At 40.2% G+C, this 27001-nt stretch overlaps 2 protein-coding genes across 6 annotated transcripts in view; one reads left to right on the top strand and one right to left on the bottom strand.

Annotated features, from left to right (window-relative positions):
* LOC128706567 (uncharacterized) overlaps positions 1 to 20013 on the bottom strand; it is a 71045-nt gene extending 51032 nt beyond the window's left edge. For 2 of the 5 annotated variants that reach the window (XM_070090357.1, XM_070090394.1), the window contains exons 1-2: positions 19832 to 20013; positions 11011 to 11182 (exon numbers count right to left, since the gene is read on the bottom strand). In XM_070090357.1, the coding sequence (XP_069946458.1) occupies positions 11011 to 11103 (93 nt within the window). In that variant the 5' untranslated portion in view covers positions 11104 to 11182; positions 19832 to 20013. Of the gene's footprint in view, positions 1 to 11010; positions 11200 to 19153; positions 19375 to 19831 lie in introns of those variants that run through there. The other 3 variants (XM_070090367.1, XM_070090377.1, XM_070090384.1) reach the window with 3 other exon arrangements.
* LOC128684112 (organic cation transporter protein-like) overlaps positions 1 to 27001 on the top strand; it is a 664663-nt gene that overhangs the window by 346501 nt on the left and 291161 nt on the right. The gene's annotated exons all lie outside the window — the stretch shown is intronic.

The following is a 27001-nucleotide window of genomic DNA, read 5'->3' as shown; positions in this document are numbered from 1 at the left end:
AATCATGTATCTCTCCCTCCTGCGTTCCAGGGAATACAGGTTTAGGTACCTCAAGCGCTCCCAGTAATTGAGGTGTTTTATCTCCTTTATGCGCGCCGTGAAGGTTCTCTGTACATTTTCTAGGTCAGCAATTTCACCTGCCTTGAAAGGTGCTGTTAGTGTGCAGGAATATTCCAGCCTAGATAGAACAAGTGACCTGAAGAGTGTCATCATGGGCTTGGCCTCCCTAGTTTTGAAGGTTCTCATTATCCATCCTGTCATTTTTCTAGCAGATGCGATTGATACAATGTTATGGTCCTTGAAGGTGAGATCCTCCGACATGATCACTCCCAGGTCTTTGACGTTGGTGTTTCGCTCTATTTTGTCGCCAGAATTTGTTTTCTACTCTGATGAAGATTTAATTTCCTCGTGTTTACCATATCTGAGTAATTGAAATTTCTCATCGTTGAACTTCATATTGTTTTCTGCAGCCCACTGAAAGATTTGGTTGATGTCCGCCTGGAGCCTTGCACTGTCTGCAATGGAAGACACTGTCATGCAGATTCAGGTGTCATCTGCAAAGGAAGACACAGTGCTGTGGCTGACAACCTTGTCTATGTCAGATATGAGGATGAGGAACAAGATGGGAGCGAGTACTGTGCCTTGTGGAACAGAGCTTTTCACCGTAGCTGCCTCGGACTTTACTCTGTTGACTACTACTCTTTGTGTTCTGTTTGTGAGGAAATTATAGATCCATCTACCAACTTTTCCTGCTATTCCTTTAGCACGCATTTTATGCGCTATTACGCCATGGTCACACTTGTCGAAGGCTTTTGCAATGTCTGTATATATTACATCTGCATTCTTTTTGTCTTCTAGTGCATCTAGAACCTTGTCGTAGTGATCCAATAGGTGAGACAGACAGGAGCAACCTGTTCTAAACCCATGTTGCCCTGGGTTGTGTAACTGATGGGTTTCTAGATGGGTGGTGATCTTGCTTCTTAGGACCCTTTCAAAGATTTTTATGATATGGGATGTTAGTGCTATCGGTCTGTAGTTCTTTGCTGTTGCTTTACTGCCCCCTTTGTGGAGTGGGGCTATGTCTGTTGTTTTTAGTAACTGTGGGACGACCCCCGTGTCCATGCTCCCTCTCCATAGGATGGTAAAGGCTCGTGATAGGGGCTTCTTGCAGTTCTTGATGAACACGGAGTTCCATGAGTCTGGCCCTAGGACAGAGTGCATGGGCATGTCATTTATCGCCTGTTCGAAGTCATTTGGCGTCAGGATAACATTGGATAGGCTTGTGTTAACCAAATTCTGTGGCTCTCCCATAAAAAATTCATTTTGATCTTCGACTCTCAGTCTGGTTAGCGGCTTGCTAAAAACTGAGTCATATTGGGACTTGAGTAGCTCACTCATTTCCTTGCTGTCATCTGTGTAGGACCCATCTTGTTTAAGTAGGGGCCCAATACTGGAAGTTGTTCTCGGCTTTGATTTGGCATAGGAGAAGAAATACTTTGGGTTTCTTTCGATTTCATTTATGGCTTTTAGTTCTTCCCGCGATTCCTGACTCCCATAAGATTCCTTTAGCTTAAGCTCGATGCTTGCTATTTCTCTGACAAGTGTCTCCCTACGCATTTCAGATATATTGACCTCTTTTAGCCACTCTGTTATTCTTTTCCGTCGCCTGTAAAGGGAGCGCCTATCTCTTTCTATTTTACATCTACTCCTCCTTTTTCTTAGAGGAATAAGCCTTGTGCATACATCGAGTGCCACCAAGTTAATCTGTTCTAGGCAAAAGTTGGGGTTTGTGTTGCTTAGTATATCTTCCCAGCTTATATCGGTTAGGACTTGGTTTACTTTGTCCCACTTTATGTTTTTGTTATTGAAGTTGAATTTGATGAATGCCCCCTCGTGACTAATCTCATTATGTCGGTCTGGGGCTCCACGCATACATGTCTGAACCTCAATTATGTTGTGATCTGAGTATACTTTTTTGATATGGTGACATTTCTTATCAGATCATCATTGTTAGTGAAGATGAGGTCTAGTGTATTCTCCAGTCTAGTAGGCTCTATTATTTGCTGGTTTAAATTGAATTTTGTGCAGAGATTTAAAAGCTCATGTGAGTGTGAGTTTTCATCAGAGCTGCCTCCTGGTGTTATTACTGCAACAATATTATTTGCTATATTCCTCCATTTTAGGTGCCTTAAGTTGAAATCCCCCAGGAGCAAGATGTTGGGTGCAGGAGCTGGAAGATTTTCCAGACAGTGGTCAATTTTTAACAGCTGTTCCTGGAATTGCTGGGATGTTGCATCCGGAGGCTTGTAGACTACCACAATGACTAAAACTTCCACTACATCATTTGAGGCATTAAGCAGTTCTGTGCAAACAAGTGACTCTGCAATGTACAGGCCAACCCCCCCCTTTTGCCTGTTCACTCTGTCACATCTGTATAGGTTGTAACCTGGGATCCATATTTCGTTGTCCAAGTGATCCTTTATGTGGGTCTCAGTGAAAGCCGCGAACATTGCCTTTGCCTCTGCAAGCAGTCCACAGATGAAAGGTATTTTGTTGTTTGTTGCTGGCTTTAGACCCTGTATATTTGCAAAGAAGAATGTCATCGGACTGGTGGTAATGTTGGTACTGGGGGGGGGATTTTTTTTCCGGCATTAGTATCTGTATCTGTTGGTTTGGAATGGAGGCCATCGACTGTGGTTCCACTCCAGGAATGACTGGATTTGGTGTACGATTTCTGCTGAATGACCTGACTTACTGAGTGACCTGACTGACTTACCAAATGACTTGACTGACTTACTGAGTTGTTTACGGGTTTATTGGTGTCATTCTTTCAAATTCAAATTCAAATTCAAATTCAAACTTTATTCTCTATAAGTATTACATTGCTGAGTTTACAGAATTTGGCTATTGTGTGGTTTACATTTTTTTTTTTTTTTTTTTTAACACACCGGCCGTATCCCACCGAGGCGGGGTGGCCCAAAAGGAAAAACGAATGTTTCTCCTTTTGCATTTAGTAATATATACAGGAGAAGAGGTTACTAGCCCCTTGCTCCCGGCATTTTAGTCGCCTCTTACAACACGCATGGCTTACGGAGGAAGAATTCTGTTCCACTTCCCCATGGAGGTAAGAGGAAATAAACAAGAACAAGAACTAGAAAGAAAATAGAAGAAAACCCAAAGGGGTGTGTGTATATATATGCTTGTACATGTATGTGTAGTGTGACCTAAGTGTAAGTAGAAGTAGCAAGACATACCTGAAATCTTGCATGTGTATGAGACAGAAAAAAAAAGACACCAGCAATCCTACCATCGTGTAAAACAGTTACAGGCTTCAGTTTTACATTCACTTGGCAGGACGGTAGTACCTCCCTGGGCGGTTGCTGTCTACCAACCTACTACCTATTGTGGTTTACATGTAGTAAAATAATAATTACAGAGTGTACCACTAGAACGCCTAGCATGGCTAGGCATTTCGGGCAGACTTATATTAAATCTTAGGTTTAAAATGTTACAAAATTATGAGATAAGTTGGTATTATGGCTAAGTGACTAAATACTAGTTGTGAGTTTAGCAATGTGAATGCTTTTGTTTTGGCACTATACGTAGTTTCAGTATTGGAGTATCACAGGCCAACTTATGACTAGTTAAGATTCATTATTTTGAGATTGAGATTGATATTTCTGTTTATGGTCAAATGGGTGAGTGAGTGTAAGTGTGAACCACCAGGTGGTATTCGTATTATTAGTTGACAGGGTGTATCAGGGAGATAAGATGTTTTCTGATGGTAGTTTTGAAGGTGATGAATGTGTCTGCAGTTTTGGAATTTTCAGGTAGGGTGTTCCAGATTTTAGGGCCTTTGACATACATTGAATTTTTGTAAAGGTTTAGTCGGACACGTGGAATGTCATAGAGATGTTTGTGTCTGGTTTTGTGCCTGTGGGTTCTGTCACAACTATCAAGAAAGCATTTTAGGTCAAGGTTAATATTGGAATTTAAGGTCCTGTAGATGTAGATTGCACAGTAGTAAGTGTGGATGTACTGAACAGGGAGTAAGTTTAGATCGACTTAAACAACTATAGGCCAATATCAAACTTACCATTGCTATCCAAAACCTTTGAGAAACTCGTGCACAGGAGACTACAGTGGACCCCCGGTTAACGAACTTTTTTCATTCCAGTAGTATGTTCAGGTGCCAGTACTGACCGAATTTTTTCCCATAAGGAATATTGTGAAGTAGATTAGTCCATTTCAGACCCCCAAACATACACGTACAAACGCACTTACATAAATACACTTACATAATTGGTCGCATTTGGAGGTGATCGTTAAGCGGGGGTCCACTGTATATTCATTTATAACAGCACAAAACATACTCAACCCCTGCCAATTTGGATTTAGGAAAAATAAAAGCACTAATGATGCAATCATAAAAATGCTAGATCTGCTTTACACAGCATTGGAAAATAAGGAATATCCACAAGGAATTTTTATTGACCTAAGAAAAGCTTTTGACACAGTAGACCACAACATCCTACTCCACAAACTTGACCATTACGGTATAAGAGGCCATGCGCTTGCTTATTTCAAATCTTACCTTACTAATAGTTATCAGTATGTTACCATTAAAGACACAGCATCAACAACTCGGCCACTTGATACTGGAGTTCTGCAGGGAAGTGTCCTTGGTCCCCTGCTCTTCGTCATATACATCAATGATCTTCCAAACGTATCCCAACACCTGAAACCCATTCTCTTTGCTGACGACACGACTTACGTCATCTCTCACCCTAATCTTGCCACCCTCAACACCATTGTTAACGAGGAGCTGATCAAAATATCGACTTAGATGACAGCCAATGAACTTACGCTTAACACTGACAAAACCTACTATATTATGTTTGGTAGCAGAGCAGGAGATGCACAAATTAACATTAAGATCGACAACACTCTAATTACCAGACATAATGAGGGCAAATTCCTAGGCCTCTACCTTGATAACAACCTGAATTTCAGCACCCATATCCAACACATAACCAAAAAAGTATCCAAAACAGTTGGGATCCTCTCCAAGATACGATACTACGTACCGCAAAATGCCCTTCTCACACTATACCACTCACTTATTTATCCATACCTCACCTATGCTATTTGTGCTTGGGGATCAACTGCAGCAACACACCTAAAGCCAATAATAACCCAACAAAAAGCTGCAGTAAGAATAATCACTAAATCCCATCCCTGGCAACACACCCCCCCACTCTTCATAGATCTAAACTTACTCCCTGTTCAGTACATCCACACTTACAACTGTGCAATCTACATCTACAGGACCTTAAACTCCAATATCAACCTTGACCTAAAACGCTTTCTTGATAGTTGTGACAGAACCCACAGGCATAACACCAGACACAAACATCTCTACGGCATTCCACATGTCCGACTAAACATTTACAAAAATTCCATGTATGTCAAAGGCCCTAAAATCTGGAACACCCTGCCTGAGAAGTCTAGAACTGCAGACACATTCATCACCTTCAAAACTACCATTAGAAAACATCTTATCTCCCTGATAAACCCCATCAACTAACTACACGAATACCACCTGGTGGTTCACACTTACACTCACTCACCCATTTGACCATAAACAGAAATATTAATCTCAATCTTAAAATAATGAATCCTATGATACTCCAATACTGAAACTATGTACTGTGCCAAAACAAAAGCATTCACATTGCTAAACTCACAAACTAGTATTTAGTCACTTAGCCATAATACCAACTTACCTCATAATCTGTAATATTTTAAAATAAAGAATTAAACTAAGTCTGCCCGAAATGCCTAGCCATGCTAGGCGTTCTAGTGGTACACTCTGTAATCATTATTTAACTACATGTAAACCACACAACAACCAAATTCTGTAAATTCAACACTGTAATCTTTATAGAGAATAAACTTTGAATCTATGAAGAGTGGGGGGAGGGTGTTGCCAGGGATGGGATTTAGTGATTATTCTTACTGCGGCTTTTTGTTGGGTTATTATTGGCTTTAGGTGTGTTGCTGCAGTTGAACCCCAAGCACAGATAGCATAGGTGAGGTATGGATATATAAGTGAATGGTATAGTGTGAGAAGGGCAGTTTGCGGCACGTAGTATCGTAGCGGAGAGTAATTATAAGGCTTCGGAGGCTTCTTACTTTATTTGCAATGTCGTGGGGTATACAGGCAGTGTGTCCCGGCCATGCCCGCGATGGAGAGAGGAGTAAAATTGTTGTCTGAGTGAAGGCCGCTGAGAGAGTGAGGGAGAGGCAGGTGTGGGCATACTGAAGTGGTAGGCCTAGAGGTGGCAGCACCAGCATGGTGCAAAATATGAACTCAGCTGGCAGACAGCATAGGCTGTCTATGCACAGTACAAGCTGTCTACAGAGTGACTTGACTGACTTACTGAGTAACTGACTGACTTAATGAGTGATTTGACTGACTTACTGAATGACTTGACTAACTTATTGATTTTACTCACTTACTGAATGACTTGACTGACTTACTGAATGACTAGACTGACTTACTGAATGACTTGACTGACTTACTGAATGACTTGACTGACTTATTGAGTGACTTGACTGACTTACTGAGTGACTTGACTGACTTACTGACTGACTTGACTGACTGACTTACTGAATGACTTGACTGACTTACTGAATAACTTGACTGATTTACTGAGTGACTGGACTGACTTACTGAATGACTTGACTGACTTATTGAGTGACCTGACTGACTGAGTGACTTGACTGTAATTTATATTATTATTATTATTATTGCTGAGAAGAAAAAGAAAATGATTTCCATGGAATTAAAGCATGAAATCATAAATAAACAAGCGAGGTGTCCAGGTTTTGGGTTGAGGGGGAAGAGGGAGGGGGAAGCTGGCTCATAACTCAAATGTTGGCTCGTAACTCAGAGCAAAAAATCGACCAAGGGACAGGTCGTATCTCAAGGGACTGGAAAGCTACAGGAATAGAAGTGAAACTTGAGGATACCTCCTTCAATTGCCTTAATGTTGTCAAATCATATCTTTATTTTATTATTATCACACTGGCCGATTCCAACTAGGGCAGGGTGGCCCGAAAAAGAAAAACTTTCACCATCATTCACTCCATCACTGTCTTGCCAGAAGGGTGCTTTACACTACAGTTTTTAAACTGCAATATTAACACCCCTCCTTCAGAGTGCAGGCACTGTACTTCCCATCTCCAGGGCTCAAGTCCGGCCTGCCGGTTTCCCTGAACCCCTTCATAAATGTTACTTTGCTCACACTCCAACAGCACGTCAAGTATTAAAAACCATTCGTCTCCATTCACTCCTATCAAACACGCTCACGCATGCCTGCTGGAAGTCCAAGCCCCTCGCACACAAAACCTCCTTTACCCCCTCCCTCCAACCTTTCCTAGGCCGACCCCTACCCCGCCTTCCTTCCACTACAGACTGATACACTCTTGCAGTCATTCTGTTTCGCTCCATTCTCTCTACATGTCCGAACCACCTCAACAACCCTTCCTCAGCCCTCTGGACAACAGTTTTGGTAATCCCGCACCTCCTCCTAACTTCCAAACTACGAATTCTCTGCATTATATTCACACCACACATTGCCCTCAGACATGACATCTCCACTGCCTCCAGCCTTCTCCTCGCTGCAACATTCATCACCCATGCTTCACACCCATATAAGAGCGTTGGTAAAACTATACTCTCATACATTCCCCTCTTTGCCTCCAAGGACAAAGTTCTTTGTCTCCACAGACTCCTAAGTGCACCACTCACCCTTTTCCCCTCATCAATTCTATGATTCACCTCATCTTTCATAGACCCATCCGCTGACACGTCCACTCCAAAATATCTGAATACATTCACCTCCTCCATACTCTCTCCCTCCAATCTGATATCCAATCTATCATCACCTAATCTTTTTGTTATTCTCATAACCTTACTCTTTCCTGTATTCACTTTTAATTTTCTTCTTTTGCATACCCTACCAAATTCATCCACCAATCTCTGCAACTTCTCTTCAGAATCTCCCAAGAGCACAGTGTCATCAGCAAAGAGCAACTGTGACAACTCCCACTTTATGTGTGATTCTTTATCTTTTAACTCCACGCCTCTTGCCAAGACCCTCGCATTTACTTCTCTTACAACCCCATCTATAAATATATTAAACAACCACGGTGACATCACACATCCTTGTCTAAGGCCTACTTTTACTGGGAAATAATTTCCCTCTTTCCTACATACTCTAACTTGAGCCTCACTATCCTCGTAAAAACTCTTCACTGCTTTCAGTAACCTACCTCCTACACCATATAACTGCAACATCTGCCACATTGCTCCCCTATCCACCCTGTCATATGCCTTTTCCAAATCCATAAATGCCACAAAGACCTCTTTAGCCTTATCTAAATACTGTTCACTTATGTGTTTCACTGTAAACACCTGGTCCACACACCCCCTACCTTTCCTAAAGCCTCCTTGTTCATCTGCAATCCTATTCTCCGTCTTACTCTTAATTCTTTCAATAATAACTCTATCATACACTTTACCAGGTATACTCAACAAACTTATCCCCCTATAATTTTTGCACTCGCTTTTGTCCCCCTTTGCCTTTATACAAAGGAACTATGCATGCTCTCTGCTAATCCCTAGGTACCTTACCTTCTTCCATACATTTATTAAATAATTGCACCAACCACTCCAAAACTATACCCCCACCTGCTTTTAACATTTCTATCTTGATCCCATCAATCCTGGCTGCCTTAATCCCTTTCATTTTACCTACTGCCTCATGAACTTCCCCCACACTCACAACTGGCTCTTCCTCACTCCTACAAGATGTTATTCCTCCTTGCCCTATACACGAAATCACAGCTTCCCTATCTTCATCAACATTTAACAATTCCTCAAAATATTCCCTCCATCTTCCCAATACCTCTAACTCTCCATTTAATAACTCTCCTCTCCTATTTTTAACTGACAAATCCATTTGTTCTCTAGGCTTCCTTAACTTGTTAATCTCACTCCAAAACTTTTTCTTATTTTCAACAAAATTTGTTGATAACATCTCACCCACTCTCTCATTTGCTCTCTTTTTACATTGCTTCACCACTCTCTTAACCTCTCTCTTTTTCTCCATATACTCTTCCCTCCTTGCATCACTTCTACTTTGTAAAAATTTCTCATATGCTAACTTTTTCTCCCTTACTACTCTCTTTACATCATCATTCCACCAATCGCTCCTCTTCCCTCCCGCACCCACCTTCCTGTAACCACAAACTTCTGCTGAACACTCCAACACTACATTTTTAAACCTACCCCATACCTCTTCGAACCCATTGCCTATGCTCTCATTAGCCCATCTATCCTCCAATAGCTGTTTATATCTTACCCTAACTGCCTCCTCTTTTAGTTTATAAACCTTCACCTCTCTCTTCCCTGATGCTTCTATTCTCCTTGTATCCCATCTACGTTTTACTCTCAGTGTAGCTACAACTAGAAAGTGATCTGATATATCTGTGGCCCCTCTATAAACATGTACATCCTGAAGTCTACTCAACAGTCTTTTATCTACCAATACATAATCCAACAAACTACTGTCATTTCGCCCTACATCATATCTTGTATACTTATTTATCCTCTTTTTTCTTAAAATATGTATTACCTATAACTAAACCCCTTTCTATACAAAGTTCAATCAAAGGGCTCCCATTTTCATTTACCCCTGGCACCTCAAACTTACCTACCACACCCTCTCTAAAAGTTTCTCCTACTTTAGCATTCAGGTCCCCTACCACAATTACTCTCTCACTTGGTTCAAAGGCTCCTATACATTCACTTAACATCTCCCAAAATCTCTCTCTCTCCTCTACATTCCTCTCTTCTCCAGGTGCATACACGCTTATTATGACCCACTTTTCACATCCAACCTTTACTTTAATCCACATAATTCTTGAATTTACACATTCATATTCTCTTTTCTCCTTCCATAACTGATCCTTCAACATTACTACTACCCCTTCCTTTGCTCTAACTCTCTCAGATACTCCAGATTTAATCCCATTTATTTCCCCCCACCGAAGCTCCCCTACCCCCTTCAGCTTTGTTTCGCTTAGGGTCAGGACATCCAACTTCTTTTCATTCATAAAATCAGCAATCATCTGTTTCTTGTCATCCGCACTACATCCACGCACATTCAAGCATCCCAGTTTTATAAAGTTTTTCTTCTCTTTTTTAGTAAATGTCTACAGGAGAAGGGGTTACTAGCCCATTGCTCCCGGCATTTTAGTCGCCTCATACGACATGCATGGCTTACGGAGGAAAGATTCTTTTCCACTTCCCCATGGACAATAGAAGAGATAAAGAAGAACAAGAGCTATTTAGAAAAAGGAGAAAAACCTAGATGTATGAATATATATATGCATGTGCGTGTGTGTGAAGTGTGACCAAAGTGTAAGTAGGAGTAGCAAGATATCCCTGTTATCTAGCATGTTTATGAGACAGAAAAAGAAACCAGCAATCCTACCATCATGCAAAACAGTTACAGGTTTCTGTTTCACAGTCATCTGGCAGGACGGTAGTACTTCCCTGGGTGGCTGCTGTCTACCAACTTACTACCTGTAATCTACTTGTTGTTAATAAATTAGACACATGTGCAACACTTGGGTATCTCTAATGAGGAGATACCCAAGTGTTGCACATGTGTCTAATTTATCAATCTGTCGGTTCTCTGAACCATTCGTCTACATAGTTGTTGTTATGAGATTACTATTGTCATGCCCTCTAGAATGGCTAGATTAGGAGAAAATATCTTACAATTTAAATGGATAAATTCCTGTTTTAGGATTTTTTTTTGTAAATGAGTGTTAGTATGGGACAAAAAAGACATTTCTAGAATGGATTTTGATGTATAATGTATTGATATTGAAAAGCTGCAAGCTATTCCTTATAAGTCATCTTGTTGGACTTACTTTAAGATTCCTGGCAGTGGCAGTGGTGTCTTCTTCTTCCTCCTCTGTATCCTCCTCCTTGGTGCTAGTATAGTAAACATCTTCCTCCAACATTTTTGTCTTGGCTTTAATTGTTGCTCAACTAGGCTGGTCACCTAGGCTAGCCCCCTGGGATGGTCACTCAGAGTGATCACTGAAACAAGCAAACAACTTTATTTCCATATAAGCAGTGTTCTGTACAGTATACAATTATGGTAACTGACATGTATAAACTACTTTAAGGAAAGCCCCTTGTTATGCAAAGCATTTTGGGCAGCCTTAAAATTAACTTATAAATACTAGACAGTGAGACACACATATTACATGAGAATAAGAATGCTTTGTTTATACTATATTAAAGTATTCAGTAATTTAATAAAAAATTCTAATTAAAGATACATTAAAGATGAAGCTAAGTACCTGATTATATACAAGAAAATAATGCCTTTCTAGTAATAATTAAGTTGACAGAAGGATAGAACAAGTACAGGGACAATATTGGATGAAAGACAGGGTTTCAGAATATGTTTGGCATAATAAATTATTGTCAAGATCACATCAAAGTAAGGTGTTTTTTAACAGTAGCTTCAAAGTGGTTGGCAGACAGGGACACTTATGCTAGTCAGAATTAGTTACTAACTCTAGTCACTGCAACATATCACTTAGGGTGGTCATCTGGGATTGTTAATTGAGCTGGTTACCTGGGTTGATCAAGGGGATACATAAGATGGAGTTTACTCTTATACTCCTGTTTAAAACAGAGGAATGTAGGATGTTTCAGGCAACAAACATTTTGGTCTTTGACGACTGGGTCTGGTATTATTGCAAGTGGATGTTTAGGCCTGGTAGAAATAACCAGCATCCATACCTAACCTATCTTCACCAAACCTAACCTAACTTAGCCAAGCATGACCCTAACCTAATTTAGCCAAGCCCTAACCTAACTTAGCCACATAAATTCAGTACCTGACCAACCAGACTGAGGTTTGTATGTCAGTTTGTGTGTGGCCAGCAGTAACAGCCTGGTTGATTAAACCCTGATCCACCACGAGGCCGGGTCTCAGACCGAGCTGCAGGGGCATTGACCCGAAACCCTCTCCAGGTAAACTGCAGGTAAACCTAACTTGGCCAAGCTCCTAACGTAACTTAGCCAAGCTTAACCCTAACCAAACTTAACCAAGCTTAGCCCTAACTTAGCCAATATTAACCCTAGTAAGTTTGTTCGTTCAGGTATACACAAATACAGTTACATGACCTAGCAAAAGAGTGATGGGTGTGGCATGCAAAGAGTATGTAACCTTTATTCGGCGTATGTACACACCCTCATTTACAGGCTATCTCCCCCAACCAGCGAACCAGGTTGCTAAGAGTTGATGATGGGGCCCCGTCGTTCAACTAGTGACCAGGTTCTAGCCAATAAGAAGATGGTTTTGGCAACTGCAGAGGTTATGTGGGTACCACTCTCCTGTCTGCCCTTGTCATTCCCATTCTAGAGCTGGTTGAAGCATGGTCTGCTATCTTGTGGCTTCTATTTCTGCCTTGCTTACCGTGGAGTGCACTATACTTATCACTGTACATAGTGTACATATTGCTGTTCTAAATTGGTGAAGGATAATATAAGTCTTAACTTTTTCTGCTGTGTTTATTTTGCTCCCATTACACCCGAGATAACAGGCCATTTGGAATCCTGGGTTGTAATATGGGGGCCTGTCCGGGATCTGGAGCTCGACTTAGAGAAACGGTTGAGCTTAGGGTGAAGCTCGTAGCAGGAACATTGTGCAGCTTACTGTCTGGCATTGCATTAGCTTTGCCTACGCTTTACAAATTTTGTCAGTTTTGTTATGGTCAGCCTTGCTATTGTGTGATCGTTCAACAGCTCGTATTAGCTTGTTCGGTGTGCTCGCTTCGCTACGGTCAATCTTCTAGAACAGTGTAGCTGTCTGGCATTGCTTTACAAATTTTGCATGTCAGTTGTTACTAACCTGTTCGGTGTGGAGAATTTTGCAGTCAGCTTTGCTTGTATGTGTATTCTGCAATCGTACTGTGCATAGCTAAGCGTGTTCTGCTAATTAACGTGTTACGTTGGGGTATTCTGCAATCGTACTGTGCATAACGAATAACTTATGCCACCTAGACGAGTCAGACGTCTGGTGTCGGCATATACTTTGCATAACCTACCTAAATTGTCCCTACAGCGTTGTTGGAAAATTGCTCGTTCCATTGGCATTAAATACAAACGCACTCTCACAGCTGCGCAACTGTGTTCACTGATTGCTGACAAACTTATTGAAGAAGAGATGGCACATCAGACTCCTCCTTCTACGGGAGCTAGGGCAAAAACTACTATGTTCTCGCAGGAGGAAGATGATACACCTACGGAGCAAAATGGTCATTATAGTGCAGCTGGGTTGTCTCAGGGTGAATCAGCGTCGTTGGCACTTGAGCTGGCAAAAATCAATCTTGAGCAAACTAGGGAACAGAGAGCATTCGCAAGGGAAGAATTTGATAGGGAAAGAGAAAGGAGGCAGTTTTCGCATTCTGTAAATGATTTTAGTTTACAAAAAGCAGTACAGCTTGTTCCCCGCTTCAATGAGGCCGAACCAGAACAATTTTTCGAAAGCTTCGAAAATCAGGCTCGAGCCTTGAGGTGGCCGGAACAGCATTGGGCATCATTGGTTCATACAGCATTATTGGGTAAGGCACAGGAATTTACGTCAGCATTAAATGACACTGAATTTTCTGATTATAAAGTAGTGAAGACCACAGTGTTGGGAGCATATACATGTATCCCAGCCAAATATAGAAAGATTTTTAAATTAAGCAGGCGGCAGCTTGGTCAATCCCTAGTGGACTTTGTGAGACAGCAAACCAAAGCTTTTACCAGCTGGTATAAAGCAAGTGGTGTCTCTACCTTTGAGGAGCTGGTACAGCTTATTCTGATTGATAACCTGCTGGAGTCTGTGGAGTTTTTTTTTAATGAGGGGATGCGGGCTACCGTCCGCCTGTATCTTGGACCTATGCTAGCCTGACTGACTGCTGTCTCACTTTGAGTTTAGGGTTTGGCTTTTTGTCACAAGAAAAGCTGAGCTCTATCTAAGAGTTGGATGGTGGAGAGGAAAGGCGGTCCCATTATTTTGTGCCATGGTGGCACGGTTACCACTGGGAGGTGGCAGCCTAATCCTGAGCCTTCTCCGGGTGGGGGTGTGGCATGCAAAGAGTACGTAACCTTTATTCAGCGCATGTACACACCCTCATTTACAGGCTATCTCCCCCAACCAGCGAACCAGGTTGCTAAGAGTTGATGGTGGGGCCCCGTCGTTCAACTAGTGACCAGGTTCTAGCCAATAAGAAGATGGTTTTGGCAATTGCAGAGGTTATGTGGGTACCACTCTCCTGTCTGCCCTTGTCATTCCCATTCTAGAGCTGGTTGAAGCACGGTCTGCTATCTTGTGGCTTCTATTTCTGCCTTGCTTACCGTGGAGTGCACTATACTTATCACTGTACATAGTGTACATATTGCTGTTCTAAATTGGTGAAGGATAATATAAGTCTTAACTTTTTCTGCTGTGTTTAGTTTGCTCCCATTACACCCGGGATAACAGGCCATTTGGAATCCTGGGTTGTAATAATGGGTTATGGTTTGCCTGGGTGAGCTGGAATTGTTAGAATTGGGTTAGTTTTTGTAATATTTCAATTACATTGGACCCGCGGTATTCGATGGCATCGGTATTCGATAAATCCGGTATTCGATGCATTTTAACGCAAAAATTTCGCCTCAGTATCCGATCGAAAACCCGGTATTCGATGCGATTCGCACAAGACGTGTCCACGTGTGGCCTGAACTGCCCCGTGTGTGCCAGTGTTTACAAGCCAGGCAGTGTGTGCGCATCTAAGGATACATTCGGTACATTCCATATTATCACTGTTTCTGGTGCTTGTTTCTGCAAAATAAGTCACCGTGGGCCCCAAGAAAGCTTCTAGTGCCAACCCTGTGGTAAAAAGGGTGAGAATTAGTATGGAAATTAAGAAAGATTTTGAAGGGTTTGGGGCTAACCCTGAGAAGCCTATGCCAATTGTGGAATCCATTGTGCCTACTTCAAAAATTAAGGAAATGTGTGCAAAGTGGGTTGAACTGCAAACCTTTATGGATGAAAATCACCCTAACACAGCTATTGCAAGCCGTGTTGGTGACTATTACAATGACAACGTTATGGCCCATTTTAGACAAATCATAAAGGAACGGGAAGTACAGAGCTCTATGGACAGATTTGTTGTGCGACAGAGGTCTAGTGACTCTCAAGCTGGTCCTAGTGGCATTAAAAGAAGGGAAGTAACCCCGGAAAAGGACTTGCTACCTCAAGTCCTAATGGATGGGGATTCCCCTTCTAAACATTAACAACTTCGACACTCTCCCCTCCTCCCATCCCATCAATCATCACCAGATCTTCATTAAAGGTGTCAATTAATCTATTGTTATTGTAATTATTCTATTGCATTAAACTTAATATTTCATGTGGTAAATTTTTTTTTTCATACTTTTGGGTGTCTTGCACGGATTAATTTGATTTCCATTATTTCTTATGGGGAAAATTGATTCAGTTTTCGATATTTTCGGTATTCGATGAGCTCTCAGGAACGGATTAGTATCGAATACCGGGGGTCCACTGCATTATTATTATTATTATTATTATAAAAAAGAAGTGCTAAACCCACTAGCATCATACAGCATCATCTAGGTAAACCTATTAATAATTTAGTTATTTTAATATACCGGTATATGACTTTACTTACAATCACACAATGACGGCAAATTATATATAGTATCTAGCTTAGGAGAACCCAAAATAATTTAAGTGTGCAATTTATTCCCATGGAGTCCTCAGCTGCTGTCTCTAATTGGTTTTTACGTATGTTAACTTTATACTCAACACATACTGGTAGCAAAGATAATACAAAGAGTAAAACTTTACATTTCAGATATACATAAAATAACTGATTGTGTGACTCACAATGCTCCAATAATGACTTACTGAATATCAGACTTATATTATATCAAATTTATTTATTTATTTATTTGGACATGATACATAGTTGTACAAAAAAATATAGTGATTGGGTGTACATGCCAAAAGCCCCTTGTATGCAGAACATTATGGGCAGGCTTAAAATTAACTTAAGATTAACTAAGCAATGATATATTCATTTTTGAAATCACCTCATTTGAACTTATTATTTACTATACATTAAATTAAGATCACCTCATTTGAACTTATTATTTACTATACATTAACAGGAAAAGTTGGTAGATGGATCTATAACTTGCTAACAAATAGAACACAAAGAGTAGTAGTAAACAGAGTAAAGTCTGAGGCATCTACAATGAAAAGCTCTGTTCCACAAGGCACAGTACTTGCCCCCATCCTGTTCCTCATCCTCATATCTGACATAGACAGAGAAGTAAGCCACAGCACCATGTCTTCCTTTGCGGATGACACCTGAATTTGCATGACAGTGTCCTACATCAAAGACAATGCAAAACTCCAAGTGAACATCGACCAAATCTTTAAATGGTTCATGGAAAACAATACGAAGTTCAACAAAGAGAAATTTAAATTGCGTACTCCAATATGGAAAACTTGAGGAAATTAAAACTGCATCCGAATATAAAACAAATTCCAAGCACACAATAGTGAAAAACTATTGTGAAGGATCTGGGAGTGATAATGTCAGAGAATTCACTTTTAAAGTTCACAACAATATATGTACGACATCAGCTAGAACAATGATAGGATGGATAATGAGAACCTTCAAAACTGTGGAAGCCAAGCCCATGATGATTCTCTTCAAATCGCTTGTTCTCTCTAGGGTAAAATATTGCTGTACACTAATGACCCCTTTCAAGGCAGGCAATATTGATGACCTGAAGAATGTAGTACAGAAAACCTTCACAACACACATAAGTACAATAAAGCACCTAAATTACTGGGAATGGTTGAAATCCCTCGACTTGTTTTCCCTGGAATGCAAGCGAAAAAGATACATAATAATATACTATATACACTTGGAAAACCCTTAAGGGATTAGCACCAAGTCTGCACATGAAAATCACTCCCTATGAAAGCAAAAGACTCGGCAGGAGATGCAACATCCTCTCGCTGAAAAGCAGGGTGCCACAAGTATGCTAAGAGACAGCACAATAAGTGTCAGGGGCCCAAGATTGTTCAGCTGCTTCCCAATGTACATAAGAGGGATTACCAATAGACCCATGGTTGTCTTCAAGGTGCTGGACAGACACCTGAAGTCTGTGCTTGATCAGCAGTGCTGCGGTTCGTATGTCGGTTTGCGTGCACCCAGCAGTAACAGCCTGGTTAATCAGGCCCTGATCCACTGTGAGGCTTGGTCACAGACCGGGCTGCAGGGGCACTGACCCCCCAAAACTCTCTCCAGGTACACATAACATTAGTTACTTGATGTCTCACTGATGGTTTTAGCTGTAACAGTGTTATTGCAAGATTATGTTTATGCCTATGACATTATATTTTTGTCAAGTTCTGTTGTCTTACTGAAAAATAAAATGCAGATTTTTATTTTTTGAAGTTTTCATTTCTTATTCCACTTAAAAAAAAAATTGTAAACCTATAAGAAAATATATTTGAGTTTGATTATTTTATAAAACTTATTTCATAAAATTATAAAAAAAATGGAAAAGTGGCAGGCACACAGCCCAAAATTAATACAAAAAATACCATCTATTAATGTACACCAACATTTAAGGTGAAGCTGATCAGAAAAGGCATTCTCTAATTATTACAAGGGAAACAATTTGCATAATAAACTAATATCTATACAGCTAACCATGACAAGCTGTGTTTTATTTAATAAATAACATCAAATTGAAAGTTTGAAGCCAATCAGAAAAGGCATTCTACAGCAATAAATCTGATTCCAACAATTTCCATTTCAGTAAAATTTCAAATTTTCACATATTTCGACTAAACTTGTGGGGTATACTTATAGAATGTATCATGAGTAATATTTTGAAGCCAATCAGAAGAAGCATTCTTTAGTTACTGAATAAAAAATGAATATCACTAAGTGTTCGCAATAAAGCGAACACAATCCTTGGCTTCATATCAAGAAGTATAGACAATAGGAGTCCTCAGGTTGTTGTGCAACTTTACATATCTTTGGTTAGGCTTCATTTGGATTATGCTGCTCAGCTCAGTTCTGGCTACCGTATTACAGAATGGATATAAATGCACTAGAAAACGTACAATGGAGGATGACAAAGTTGATCCCATGTATCAGAAATCTTTTCTATTTAGACAGATAGCCCTGAATCTGCACTCTCAAGAAAGGCGTAGAATTAAGGGGGAATTTGACTGAGGTGTATAAATGGAAAAGAGGAATATGTATATATATATATATATATATATAGGGGATGTAAATAACGTGCTAAAAGTATCTAACGAAGATGGTACTCACAGCAATTATTTCAAGAAAAAAAAAACTAGTTTCAGAAAGGATATAGGAAAGTATTGGTTTGGTAATAGAGATGAGGACGAGTGGAACAAACTCCCGAGTACCGTTATTGAAGCTAAAACCTTGTGTAGTTTTAAAAATAGGTTACACAAATACATGAGTGAGTGCGAGTTGAACCTGACTGGCTTGCGCTAGTGGGTCTGAAGCAGTACTCTAGCCTTCTTAAGTGGATGTGACTTACACCAAATTGGCTTTGGCCATAGCTTAGACTGGTAGGTTACTTGGACCTGCCTAGCATGGGCCGGTGGACTTGTTGCAGTGCTCCTTCCCTTTTATGTAAAATTGGCAGATTGTGACTTAAGCTATCCAACAGTAGTGTGAACCATGTGTTTAGAAAACTTCACCAGTGGTGAAAAGTTGAAGCCGATCACTTGCGTCATTCTCCAGTTATGGCACGGACTGCAACAATTCCTAGTTTTGTAATATTTTACGTCAACAAATTTGTTTGCATACCAACAAAACTTATGGGTGCTATCCTGGCTCTAAGATGCATCACTCATTAAATATTGAAGCCGTTTAGAAGAGGTGAATTGAAAATTATTTAACATATTTTAATTAGAACAAAAATTTCATAATACTTTACACAAAATGGTTATCAGCACCCACACATCTGATTTTGCTGTCATCGAATTTCTGTCTTTTTTTTTTTTTAACATTGGTTTTGGGTGCTGGTAGTTAGCTGGTAGCGTCCTCAGCTTACACACTGAGGATCCGAGATTAATCCTCGGCTCGGGTGACACATTGCTGCTCCCGTTCACTTAGTAGTAAGTAGATACTTGGGTGTTAGTTGACTGTTGTGGGTCACATCCTGGGAGACAAGACTGACTCAGCTGCCAGAAATGTTCTACATAACCAGGAACTTTGTCAATAATGTCAACTAGGCCTGTGTCAGTTGTATCATGTATTTTGCAGAAATTATTGTTATTAGTATTATTATTATTGTGGAAATAAGCCACTTTACTCTTTTGGGTTATCCTAGGTAATCTACACACGTGCTACTATGTATGATAATTTATGTAACTACCTAAACCTGAATATACCTAATTATTATTATTACATTGATGGTGAGAGCTAAACATACAGGGGTCATATAATAGTGTCTGGAGGAATGTGATGCATTCACGGTCGATTCAAGGTAGAGGAAGGCAGGTAGAGTTCCTTGAATCAAGAGGTTCTCACCAGGATCAAGGAACCTCCCTCAAGGAGAACAGTAATACAACCCTGAACGTTCTTCGCAACACTAGTCAAACTTCATACTTACATTTGTGCAGGACGTTTATGTGCTAATTTGAAATGATCAGATGTTGGACCAGTACTTCATGACCTTATGCACCATCGTTTTGTATAGTGATCACCTTTGTAACAGCTTATCCCATGGAATAAATAAGATAGATGGCGCAGTACTGCCTATCTTATCAGGCTGCTGCTGCTGCTGCTGCTGCACATGTACGTGTTCCGTACGTAACCAATAACACCCATTTTCTATCACTAATTTTTTTCTTGTCATGGAGATGTTCACTCTCAAGAAAGATGATTAGATCTTGGCAAGGACTTAGACCCATCTTCCCTTTCCTTGGATCGAATCTTAAGTTGTTGCCCCAGTGAGGCTACCTGGGAGATGCAGGTGAGTGGAACACTCCCAGGTACCATGACTGTTATCGTTGACAAATATGAGTCCTTGTGGCTTGTTTGGTAATGTCCTTAGCTTACATACTGAAGGTTCGGGATCGATCCCCGGCACGAGTGGAACGTTGGTCATGTTTCCTTACACCTGCTGTCCCTGTTCACCTGGGTATTAGTCAACTGTTATTGATCGCATTCTGGGGGCAAGATGACCCCAATGGGTTTACCGCTCCCATCACGACTGTAATAATATTTATGCGCTCTCCAATGAGGATTGTTGATCCAAGGAAGTGAACCTACACTATCTCCTTAGATAAAAACTTAATTATTATCATTCCCCAAGGTGCTATATGACTATATTTTTACCGCTTCCCTGTGAATTATAATAATGATATATATGATAATAGTTGTGGAAAATTGCATTTACTTGGATGTATAATTATATACATAACAGTAAATGAACAATGATAACTATTATTTATCAGTTAGACAAGTAGGAATTTGGGACACTTAGGTCGAAAAAATGTCCCCCTTCGATACCTACCACTGTCATATCCACAAGTTGCTCTGGACCTATTAATTACCAATGAAATATGTATAACCAGGAATACTGGTAAATATATAAATTTTGTGGACTGTATATTAAAAATAATAAATGGTTATATATATACACAATTACATAACAGAAGGAAAATATATCTTAATATCACTCACCAATTTGACTGGAGATTAATGTGTATCATACTCAGAAAACCTCACTCTAACTAAATCTATGAAAATAATGCTGGCCAGAATTACACACAAATCTAGAGAGCTTATCTAAGGTTCCTGGAGCTGTCTTGTCCAGTCGTCTGATATCTCAAGTTATGCAGGAATGCACATCCAACAATTTCACCTCCTATTTGAGAGGTGTCAATCCAATTTTAACCTCTAGAGCACGAAAAATTCTTCCCATTACAACGTTTCTAATACAAATTCAAAACCCAAGATGGCGAGTCCCCTTCTACGCACACGCAGGCTTTCCGTTTTCTATGACATAAATATTAAATACAGTATGGCCATCTATTTACATATAAATACTGAATTTCTGGAAAATATATACAGTATTTTCCACACTGCGGCTGGCCGGAGTTCGTTGCTAAACGATTCAAATTATTCCTTCCTTTAGGAGACGATTCCAGCCAGTTCTGGCTTGAGTGGCTGTTCTCCTAGTAGGTCTTACTACGATTTCATCTTCCGGCATCACTTGGTCTGCGTTATCTTCCATATCACTCGTGTCACTTTCCCTCAGATTTTCATTTACGTTTGATTGAACACCTAACTCCAAGGGAATCAATTTATTAATTGTGCGTAAACTTTCCTGGCCACGACACAACACTTTGACATTCCTGACAACACCTTGTGCATCTGGGTACAATGTCAATACTTTGCCCAGAGGCCACAATGTTCGATGTTGTTCAGTGTCAATTAACACAATGTCACCTGGTTGAATGGTCTGTCGATTTACTGCTTCTGTCGCACCATAAAAGTGTTCACGTAGTGTAAGACGATATTCCTTACGCCACACATTAGACCAATGATCAATTACTTTATTTAACATTTTAAATTTATTACACAACACTGCCGCATCATTGTAATCTTCATCACTTTCTTCCGGATTATCTCTATAGACCGGGGCAGCTTCCAACTTCCTTCCACATATTAGGTGAGATGGTGTTAATACATCTGCATCAGGTGTATCACTCATGTACGAGAGAGGCCTATTATTTATACGATTTTCCGCCTCCACTAACACTGCACGGAATTCTTCCAAATTAATTCTCTTCCGGTGTAGTACTTTGTGGAGACACCTCTTCACTGTGCCTATCAGTCTTTCGTACAGCCCCCCCTTCCAAGGGGCTCTAGGAATAATAAATTTCCAGGTACACCCTCGCTGGGTTAACAGAGATTAAACATCGTTACTATTATTTAATTCTATCAAGTGTTGAGCACCTGCTACAAAATTTGTGGCATTATCCGAAATCATCAGCCTCGGCAGGATCTCCTAGCTGCAAATTTTCGAAACAGCTGTATAAACTGTTCTGCAGACAAGTCCTGTGCCACTTCTAAATGAGCTGCCCTAGTAGCAGTACAGGTGAACAAACAAACATACACTTTCAGTGGAACACCATTTGACGTACCTGTTAAAATTATTGGACCACTATAGTCTACACCTGTTACATCAAATGGTTTCACTAATTGTACACACTCCTTTGGCAATGGTGGAGGACCTGGGTACATATAGGATCTGGCATCCACACGGTGACATATTACACAAGATTTAATCACCCTTTTTACACTTTGCCGTCCTTGTGGAATCCAGAAAGTTTCCCTAATACAATTTAAGGTATCTTGTACCCCACCATGCATTACATTTTTATGGGCATTTAGAACAATCAAATTTGTTAGATGATGAGTTTTGGGCAGTAAGATAGGGTGTTTAGCATAATCACCCAATTCAGCATTTTGTAACCTACCTCTGCACGTAATTACATTGTTCTCTAAATACAGCCCGAGTTTCTCTATTATAGGACCTTTCACAATTTTTCTTTCCATCATCAATTTAATCTCATTTCCATAGATTTCCTCCTGTACCTTATTTATCCAATATTCAAGAGGATGTGAAAACTTATATGAAATATTCATCTTGTTTAGAAATTTAAACACCAATTTAGTTACATTGATTAGTTTGGGTAAAGAAGAATACCTATTTATATCAATAGCTAAGGAAGGACAAACTATTGGAGCGGTGGTCACAGTAATTTCAACAGGAGCAATATACGCCTTTTGTACAGGCCAATTAGCTTTATTTACCAACCAACTCGGTCCTTTAAACCATGATACAGCATTTACAAATTTAGCATAAGGTAAACCTCAAGACAAGAAATCAGCTGGATTCTCCTCACCAGGTATATGATTAAATGTTAACATATGCTGACCCAAACTATTATACTTCTCTTGCATCTGATAAATTTCAGCGACTCTGTTTTGTACGTACACAATTTTACTGTTTCCATTGCGAACCCATTGTAAGGATACCTCATTATCAGACCAAATTACAGTGTCACTAATATTTACCTCCTGCAACTTATTTCTTATATAATTAGCTAATTTGACACCTACATAAATGGCTGTTAATTCCAACTGAGGCAAGGTACATGATTTAATTGGAGACACTTTAGCCTTAGACATAACAAGAGAAATAACACTATTACATTGAAGGTAAGCAACTGCTCCATATGCCAATTTTGAAGCATCACAAAAAATGTGGAGTACATTTTTCCCATTTGGATTGGCCACCTGGCATGGGAACTCCAACATTGGAATTTTTTCATAATCACCAATTAATTCATCTCGCCTGTTAATGAATTCCTCAGGTAGAATTTCATCCCAAGCACATTTAAGTTTCCATGCTTCCTGAATTAATAATTGCCCTCTTATAGTAAGGGGTGACACTAAACCTAGTGGATCAAAACATTTGGAAACTTCAGCAAGCAAAACTCTTTTAGTTAATTTATTGGGCATACTGTAATTATTAGGTTTTAACATTAACAAATCTCTCTCAGTATCCCAAGTTAAACCCAATACATTACTACATTTTGGCACTTCATCTCCAGGGTAATCTTTACTTATTTTGTCCTTTAATTTGGACGAATTACTATTCCATTCCCTCAGAGGCATATTTGCACTTTGCATTATTTTATTAGCCTCTCCATGAGTCATTAACAGTTCCTCTTCAGTTGACGTCACACCCAGGAAATTGTCCACATAAAATTGCTTGCTCATTACTTTACTCAATGGACTTTCCATACGTTTAAGGTGTGCATTTATCGTCGCTTGAAGTAGGAACAGACTGGATGTAGCACCAAATAATACGCTCCTAAAGCGAAAGGTTTTCAGAGGGCTAAGTGGGTCACTAGGATTCTCAGGCCATGAGAAGCGGGTACAATCCCGGTCAGCCTCTTGTAAACCCACTCTTAGGAAAGCTTTACTTATGTCAGCCGTAAAGGCATAGTGCTTCACTCTGAAATTTAACAAGATATCTCCTAATTTTTCCGTCAACGACGGACCTGTCATCAAACAGTCATTTAAACTAGGCACATTTTTGTTACTCCTGGCACTACAATTAAACACAATCCTCAAAGGAGTGGTCTTAGAATCCTTCTTCACTCCGTGATGGGGCAAATAGTGACCATAAATTTTGGCTTGCTCAGGAGGTACCTCTTCTATAAATTTATTAATTAACTGCTCAGCAATTATATCATTACAGGCAGTTAACAATTCTGGTGTCTTACTCAGTTCGCGGAGCTGAGCCTTTAATTGTCCATATGCCATTCTGTAATTAGTGGGTAATTCTGGATGGTTCAGTCTCCACGGAAGTCGTACCCAGTATTGTCCAGATTCAAATTTTACATCTCTCGGGTATTGTTCTTGAGTAAAAGAATCGTCTGGACTTTCTTCATTTACATTTATTCCAATGCTGTCTAATTCCCACAATTTATGCACTGGCTCAACACCATCCTCTATGAAAGAATTATACTGGGGCATGACTTCATGAGTAAGACACACAGTTATGGTATTTGTAGTTTCCTCTGGTCATGAATTATTATTACGAGGAATCCTACCATACATTACATGGCCTCCTGCAGTCTTCAAAAGGGTGACACCACATTTCTTTACCATACCCTTTACAAAGGAGGCATAATAGTCACTACCTATCAAAATATTTATTGGGCCTTCAGAATCATCACTTACACCAGAAGGTGCTAAATTTACATTATGTGAGAGTCTTTCTGTAGCTTTACTAAGCCCTACTGTAGATATTTTCTCTGGAAGTATATCTACAATTATTGTATTAACACGTTTTTTCTCATTGCCCAACCTGACAGTTACATAAACAGTGTCATACAATTGAGCTCTTTTATCTGAGAGAAAACCAGATAATTTTAAAGTTGTGGGATCTCCCATCTGTACTTTCATACCATCAAGACATTTACGTTTTATGAAAGTACGCTGGGATCCCTGGTCCAATAATGCAGTTACATTTTTTGATTTATGCCTTTTATCATCAATTTTTACCTGTAACACAGGTAAGGCTACTTCAGCAAAACCATCATTATTAACATTAGCAGCAATTTTTACATTAGCTACTGTTGTTGTGTCAGTCGAGAACAACGTCCAGTATTGGGCCCTTACTTAAACAAGATGGGTCCTACACAGATGACAGCAAGGAAATGAGTGAGCTACTCAAGTCCCAATATGACTCAGTTTTTAGCAAGCCACTAACCAGACTGAGAGTCGAAGATCAAAATGATTTTTTTATGAGAGAGCCACAGAATTTGGTTAACACAAGCCTATCTGATGTTATCCTGACGCCAAATGACTTCGAACAGGCGATAAATGACATGCCCATGCACTCTGCCCCAGGGCCAGACTCACGGAACTCCGTGTTCATCAAGAACTACAAGAAGCCCCTATCACGAGCCTTTTCCATCCTATGGAGAGGGAGCATGGACACGGGAGTTGTCCCACAGTTACTAAAAACAACAGACATAGTCCCACTGCAGACCGATAGCACTAACATCCCATATCATAAAAATCTTTGAAAGGGTCCTAAGAAGCAAGATCACCACCCATCTAGAAACACATCAGTTACACAACCCAGGGCAACATGGGTTTAGAACAGGTCGCTCCTGTCTGTCTCAACTATTGGATCACTACGACAAGGTCCTTGATGCACTAGAAGACAAAAAGAATGCAGATGTAATATATACAGACTTTGCAAAAGCCTTCGAGAAGTGTGGCCATGGCGTAATAGCGCACAAAATGCGTGCTAAAGGAATAACAGGAAAAGTCGGTCGATGGATCTATAATTTCCTCACTAACAGAACACAGAGAGTAGTAGTCAACAGAGTAAAGTCCGAGGCAGCCACGGTGAAAAGCTCTGTTCCACAAGGCACAGTACTCGCTCCCATCTTGTTCCTCATCCTCATATCTGACATAGACAAGGATGTCAGCCACAGCACCGTGTCTTCCTTTGCAGATGACACCCGAATCTGCATGACAGTGTCTTCCATTGCAGGCACTGCAAGGCTCCAGGCAGACATCAACCAAATCTTTCAGTGGGCTGCAGAAAACAATATGAAGTTCAACGATGAGAAATTTCAATTACTCAGATATGGTAAGCACGAGGAAATTAAATCTTCATCAGAGTACAAAACAAATTCTGGCCACAAAATAGAGCGTAACACCAACGTCAAAGACCTGGGAGTGATCATGTCGGAGGATCTCACCTTCAAGGACCATAACATTGTATCAATCGCATCTGCTAGAAAAATGACAGGATGGATAATGAGAACCTTCAAAACTAGGGATGCCAAGCCCATGATGACACTCTTCAGGTCACTTGTTCTATCTAGGCTGGAATATTGCTGCACACTAACAGCACCTTTCAAGGCAGGTGAAATTGCTGACCTAGAAAATGTACAGAGAACCTTCACGGCGCGCATAACGGAGATAAAACACCTCAATTACTGGGAGCACTTAAGGTTCCTGAACCTGTATTCCCTGGAACGCAGGCGGGAGAGATACATGATTATATACACCTGGAAAATCCTAGAGGGACTAGTACCAGACTTGCACACGAAAATCACTCACTATGAAAGCAAAAGACTTGGCAGACGATGCAACATCCCCCCAATGAAAAGCAGGGGTGTCACTAGCACGTTAAGAGACCTTACAATAAGTGTCAGGGGCCCGAGACTGTTCA

This window comes from Cherax quadricarinatus, chromosome 3 (assembly GCF_038502225.1).
Source record: "Cherax quadricarinatus isolate ZL_2023a chromosome 3, ASM3850222v1, whole genome shotgun sequence".
Lineage (NCBI taxonomy): Eukaryota > Metazoa > Arthropoda > Malacostraca > Decapoda > Parastacidae > Cherax > Cherax quadricarinatus.
Note: the sequence above shows the minus strand (reverse complement) of the source record. Positions and strands in the feature narration are given on the sequence as shown.